The 6837-nt window shown below is 44.0% G+C and overlaps 1 protein-coding gene across 1 annotated transcript; it reads right to left on the bottom strand.

Moving 5' to 3' along the window:
- Positions 1–106: 106 nt before the first annotated feature.
- RRS1 (ribosome biogenesis regulator 1 homolog) lies at positions 107–1841 on the bottom strand. Its single transcript, XM_019726318.2, has one exon. It carries the CDS (start codon positions 1717–1719, stop codon positions 625–627), a length of 1095 nt encoding a protein of 364 aa, XP_019581877.1. The 5' UTR covers positions 1720–1841; the 3' UTR covers positions 107–624.
- Positions 1842–6837: the final 4996 nt, after the last annotated feature.

Below are 6837 nucleotides of genomic sequence, written 5' to 3' on the forward strand. Positions count from 1 at the left end.
TACCAAAAGAAGTATAACTTTTTCTAAACTAAGTGATCTCACTGAAATCATAATTTAGCTGTTTTGTGTTTTTTAGACAGTAAATGAAAATAATCTGTACCAGGCATTCAAGTCACAGGCTTTACTTAAGATTTCTACCAATAGCCAAGAGTTAAAAGCAACATTAGATACAGACACACTTTTATTAAATAACGTTACTTGTAAGGCCAGTTTTGAAAATGTAATCTTTCTGTGTGGTCGACCCCTCCCCAGACACACCTGCTTTGATAAATACACAAGCTTGTTAGAAAAATAACACAGAAATCAATCTAAGTCTCTGAAATATGACCCTGACAACATACACAAAGTTAAAAAATAGAAGTCATTCCTAATTTCCACCAAATTCCTTCTCTAATTTTTAAGTCGTCAAATACATCCTTTACATCTTCAGCCAAAGTCTTGGTTGTGGGAAAAACATTAATTTGTAGAGCCCAACATTTACATACTATCTTGAGGGGAGGGCAGTCCTATCCCTTCAACCTCAAGCTCAATGAAGCCAGCCCCCTTATTCTGCATCCTCCTATAGGTCCTAGAAGTTAACATTTAGTGTAGTTCTTGGTTTACAGGCAGGTCAGAGGGTGAAATTTACCTCCTCCTCTTTCCTCCTGGGTGTTGCCCTCCTTTCCTATTGCCACCCAAGCGAGGCGGTCCGGAATTCATCTTGCCGCCCAAGCCCCCTTTTCTTTTCCCTCCTTGGCTGGGCGGACCGCCTTTCCTCTTGCCTCCAGGACCCTGACGGCCTCCCTTTCTCTTGCCCTTTTGGCTCATTTTCCTTCTCTTGGCCGCCTCCTCCTGTTCATCCTCTCTCATCTGCTTATTGGTGGCTCTCGTCATGTCCAGCTGAGGCTTTTTGCTGTTCATGACTCGCAGCATCTCCAACTGGCTGTTTTTCTCGGCTGCAAAGTCCCCGAAGAGGGGCTGAAACTTCCTCTTCTTGCCGGAGCCGCGGGGAGCCTTCTCCTTGGGCAGGCGCTCCTGGAAGCGCCCCACGGAGGCGGTGGAGACCTTGGCTACCTGCAAGGCGCGGCCCAGCTCTTTCGTACTCTGGTGTCCCGTAGGGTGCATGCCAGCCGTGCTGGGCAGCTGTGTTTTGTGAGCGCGGGCTAAGTTACGCAGCCGGTTCAGCTCGTTCTTGGCTACCCGTTCCTTCTTAGCTTGAATCCGCTTGGCGAACTGGTCCTCCAAGGGGTCCGCACTGCCGGGCACCTCGATCAGCCATTCCTTCGTATCGTCGCGGGCGCGCTGGTAGCCCCAGCGCCGCCGCCACTGGCCGCTCACCTCGTCCCACACCAGATTGGTCTTCTTCTTGGGACGGATGCCCTTGAGGCGCGCGAACTGCTGCCATCGTGTAAGCGGCCGTGGCCGGGGCACCGGCTTCTCGCGCGGCAGGCGAGTGGTGGGCTCCGGCAGCTGCGCCACCAGCGCCTCCTCCACGCGCTCCGTGGGCAGCTGCCACAGCTGGTTGATGAGCAGCTGCGTGTTGTCCCGCGCCAAGGCCCGCAGTTCGGCCTCCGGCGAGGGTCCCCCGCGCAGCCCAGTGGGGGGGTTCCGGTCCGACGCCAGCAGGTTACCCAGGTCGAACTCCAGCTCCAGCTCCTTGTGCACCGTGATGCGCTGCAGCTTCTCTGCCTCGTCCCGCTCCGCCTTTGCCAGCAGCTCCTCTACACTCTGGCCCTCCATAGTTTCGGCTGGGCTCACTGGCTCCAGGAAACCAGTTCAAGTAACTTCTCCGCCAGCGCCGGCTAAAACTCAGGCAACACAACCACGTGCGAGCACCCAGACGCTCGCCCCGGAAGAGAAAGCTTCACTTCCGGAGCAACCGGAACTAGTGCCCAATCCGGGCTACTCCAGAAAAGGCCGGCAGAGGACGGTGTTGGAGAGCAGATGGTATTCTTGGTGGCTGGAGGCGGAGCTGGCGCGAGGAGCCCAGATTACAAATTCCAGGAACCTGATTGGACTGCGGCTCCCTGGAGGCGGTGGCGCAGGTGGGGCGGCGCTAATTCCTGGGGCCACAGGTTGTGGGGTTCCGGAGCGACTCTGTCACAATTTCAGTGCAAGTGCGTTCTCCAGATGTTTAGCTAGACACGTTATTTCACCCGACCCGTTCATCAGGGGCGTGGATTTGGAACGAGACAAATGATTTCACCGGAGCCCGGACCCGTTCATGGGGGGCGTGGGTTTGGGCCAGGAAAGACACTTTGCACAGATGCGTGTGAAGCTAAGTGTAGAAGACGGGGTTTGCTTTGGGAGTGAGCGGGCTTACAGACGCCCTGAGTGGGCGCGAGTGTCCGCCCCCCTCGGCTTGCTGAACGCCAGGAGCCCGGAGTCCGGGCCACAGCCTCTCCTGACGGTGGCAAAAGAGCAACCGGCTCTGTAGTTCCGCTGCCTGGGTTCCAACCCTGACTGCCCGTGTTTGACCTTCAGCTTTAACTTGTTTGGGCCTGATTTAAAACCTGTAACCTCCTTAGGGCTGTTACAGAGATAAATGAGTTAATATGACCCCCAAGGGAGTTTAGACCAGGGCCTGGAATATGTAAGTGCTCGATAAATGTTAGCAAAATACCAGTTATTATTTAATCTTCATAATGGCTCTGGGTGCTAAGCCAAAGAGGCAGTCTTAAACGGTGATTAAACACCAGGTTCTTGAGTCAGATCTAGGTTTACTATACCTACCTTGGACAGGTTGTTTAAGCTAAGTTATGATAACTTGTTATCATAAGTTTCCGGTAAGCATTCAGTAAATCTTAGCTGTTGTTATTCACCACATTCCTCTAATGACAAAGGGAGGCTCAGAGAGGTGAAATGACTTGTCTAAGGTTATGGAACTAGGAAATCTGGGAGCAGGAGGTAGCTTACTCAAGGCTTTAGGACTGCATACATATTCTCTGTAACGTCTTCCAGGCTCTCCATACTCTAAAAGTGTGCTCTCTGGATCAGCATTATAGCACCAGCCGGGAGTTTGTTAGAAAGGCACTATTTCTGGCCTCACCCCAGATGTAATAATTCAGACCTTCATTTTAGTAAGATCTTTAGGTGATGAGCATGTATAATCAAATTTGGGAGGCACTACAGACTTGGCGCTGATTGTGTGGTTTACAGGTTTTATTTTCCTTTCAAGGGAGGTTGGGCATAGTAAAGAGGGTGTTATGCTGGAGAATTAACCTATAGATATGGACATAATTTCCATTAGGAAATAGATTCAGTTGAGTTCCTCTTAGAGAGGGCTTTAGATACAGCCTCATCTGTCATACCTGTCCTGAGTTTGGTCTCCTCTTGAACTCACTGTCTTTCCTCCGATCTCCTTTGTTCATTTACTCATAAACCGTTTAATGAGCACATTTTATGCTTCAGGCATTGTGCTAGAATCTTCTTTCTTTCTCTTTTCTAAAAGGGTTTTAAGATTTGCCAGGGTTTTCTGAGCCTTTACCTTAACACTCAGCGCCAAGTCTGTAATATCTCATCCCCTGAACCAAGGCCAGGTCAATGACCAGAGTAGGTAACTGCTGTGAACGTTAAAGTTTCGGGGATTTGCTGTAGGAAGGAGTTAAGGACATTGACAGTTGCTCTGGACCTGGCTTCGCTTCTGATTCACTCATTCATTTAACAAACATTTGAATGACTACCATGTTTCAGACATTAGATGCAAAGATTATTGAGACCTTATGGAACAGTGGGGAAGAAAGAAAGGTAAAGAGAAATTTACCATATGGCATGATTGGGCTTTTAATAGGAAGTGCAACTATGTAGGATTTAGCTCCTCTGTCAATATTCTGAGTTAGGAAAAAAAAGAGCAGATGTTAACAGGTCTTCAATGGTATGAATTCTCACTGGATGAGACGCTTTTTGGTTTGAATCATACAGGTCAGCTCTTAATTGGACTCTTAATTGTTTTATGTTCAATGGGGCTTTTTTTAAATTCCAAGTGGAATTCAATTTCCTTGATGGCTGGAGACTGATTGTTACTCACTTTGCTGAGCATAGTGCTGGATACATAATAGGTATTTAATACATGATTGCTTGAAAAAATAAGCTTATTAAATAGACTTTTCTAAATTAAAAAAGGATTAATGTTGGCTATGTTAGATTTAAGGTAAACAAAACTATTAAAATTGGGAATTAATGCTTTAAAAAAAAAATCTGTTGAGATAAATAGGTAAGTGGAGGTCTCCCACTTGCATTTGTATCATCTTTATGTTAGGCAAGTTTGTGCAGTGTCAAGAAAAAGAGGGATGTGCAAATATATGTGAAATTATTTTAACAGTACAGCAAAAGGTTGCATGTATTGTCTTTTTCCTTTGTTGGTTTTTCCCTTTGCCTTTTCTCTTTGTTGGTTGCCCTTCTTCTTTTTGTCTCATTATGCAGACAGATCTCTAGTTTGGTCACCAGATCCTCCGTGTTTTCTCTTTATACCTGCTGTCTATGCCATTTCATCCCGTCTCATGGTGTCAGCTGCCTTTTTTGTGCAGGTGGTTCTTAGAGGTACATCTCTTTCCCTTTCCTTTTCAGAGCTTTAGGCTGAAATCTCCAATCACTTGCTGGGTGTTTCCACTATAAACTCAGTATGTTTAAGGCTAAATAACATCCATCCACTTCTTTTTCCCCCAAAAAATGTTTATAGAAGGCCTTTCATGCCCAAGATACTGTGCTGGGCATTGGAAATACAATGGTTAGTAACAATAGGCTCAGTTGATATTATTGTCATTCTAGTCTAGTAACTTAGGCTTGAAACTATGATATTATTCTTGACTTTCTCTTTCCATCTCCAAATCCATCCAGGTAGAAAGTCCTGTTAAATGTGTCCCTATGTCTATTGTACCTTTTCTGTTCCCACTACCAGGACCTTTCCTCTAGACAGGGTGTCTTCATTGGCTTCTCCAGATCCTCCCTCTCCACTCTGCTCTCTGCCCCTGGCTTCCAGATGGGTGCCGCCAGCAGGAGATCTGAGGGTGTGACGAGAGTAAGGTAAAGCGCTGTGTGCCCCCAGCCCTCTGCAGATTGCTGTGGACTGGATGGTTCCTTTAAAAGGCCATAGCTCCAATCAGGCAGCTCTGTCCACCCTCTCCTAACTCCTTTAACTACTTCCCTGGTTCCTGTAGGCCTTGGAGGAGACACAGCTCTTGGTATTATAACACTCTTCTTTTTGAGTTTCCTTAAACTATGCCCACATCTTTGTAATATTCCCTTTGTTGATCTTTCTTAAATTACCCAGCTTGACTGCTACCTGTTTTCCTGCCTGGACCCTCACTGATACCCAGGCAGCTAACCTAGCAGCATCCCAACAGTTTCCTGCCTCCATTCTCTCTAGAGGACAGTCCTGAAGATTTATCTTCCACAGATCTGGCCAAGTCACTTTTCTCAAAAGCTGCCTTCTCTGCCTAACAAAATGTGATTGTATTTGGTCTTGGATGTTCATGATCCGGCCCAAACAAGTCTTTGCACTCACATGGCATATAGTGCTCTTTATGCTTATTTTCCAAATATTTCTTCCCCGTTCCTATTTTCCATCAACTGCCTTTCTGCAAACTTAAAAACATTCCTAAAAAAGGCAAATATGAGGTGCTGGAAAGAAGAAGCAATCATTATATTTTTGTAGTAGCTATTGTGAAGTTTCCATTAACAAAAGTGAACCTATAGGGAGATTCTGCTGCCCCCAGCCTCCCCCCCTCAACCAGGGACAAGAAGGTTAAAGATATGAAGGTAACACCTTTCACATTTCCACAAAACATAACTACTTTGGTCAGTAAAACATTTTTGTAAGCAATTTCTCATTCTTTTGATACTGCATTAACTTAGATTTAGTTTCTAATGTTTCTCAGTTGCTCATTTTTGGTAGCGGAAGTTGTTAGGGATGATTCAACCATTTTTTCAGCATAGTTGTTTTGAGTATTTTTGTCTAGGAAATTCAATGTGCCAGTAATATGATAAAGTAGTAGAAAATTGCCCTTAAAATGCTTTCATTATTCACATAGTTCATTTTTACTGATTTATAATTTTAACTTGGGAACACTGGAAGAAAAGATTTAATTTTTAAAATTTCTTAATCATAAACAAAATCTGTTTATTCATGTACTCCAGTTTTAGTCAGAAACCTGTACAAAATCCATTATTTTATGTTTAAAAGGAACAAAGAAGGTATAGCATTAAGATTTTGTGTAGTTAATGTAGAAGCAGATAAAAACAAACAAACAAAACTTCCAAATATTGTACTTTTGCCTAGAAAGTACTTTGGATTTTAGGATTGTAAAAATGATGATAGCATTTGGGAATTGACTTGTTTTGCTCTCTATAAAATACACAATGGTTTCTGGTTTTTAAAGATTGGCAAATGCAGTTTTCTTTATTTGCCAAAATCTTATCACCACCTGTAAGATAGGTAAATACTGACTTATAGTTTTTATTCATAAGGCTTTATCACCAAATCCCAAGGGGATGGGATTGATATTAGGCTTTCAATTTTACTTCTATAAGGAGTTTAATATAAAATGAAGTATTGATATAAAAAGGAAAGCTGAAGTTCCAGAATTCTAGGGATGTTTACACTCAAAGAATCCAATAACAGAAAATGTTGATCCATTTATTAAATTATCATTTTCTATTCTATTTTAATTTATGAAAGTAAAATTGCAATCAGTAAGAAATCCTTTTGTGTTTTTTCTAATAAAAGTGAACAAGTTTTATAAATAACTTTAGAGTGATTTACTCTAGGTTAGGCAATTGAGTCCTGAATACCTTCCCCTCAGGAAAGCAACTTCGTCATCACACAGCCTTCAGTTTGTATTTGTAACCATAGATCATGTG

Source organism: Rhinolophus sinicus, linkage group LG14 (genome assembly GCF_036562045.2).
Source record: "Rhinolophus sinicus isolate RSC01 linkage group LG14, ASM3656204v1, whole genome shotgun sequence".
Lineage (NCBI taxonomy): Eukaryota > Metazoa > Chordata > Mammalia > Chiroptera > Rhinolophidae > Rhinolophus > Rhinolophus sinicus.

What these genes read in the sequence shown, in the direction of transcription:
- RRS1 (XM_019726318.2), bottom strand. Translation starts at nt 1,719, where the DNA reads ATGGAGGGCCAGAGTGTAGAGGAGCTGCTGGCAAAGGCGGAGCGGGAC.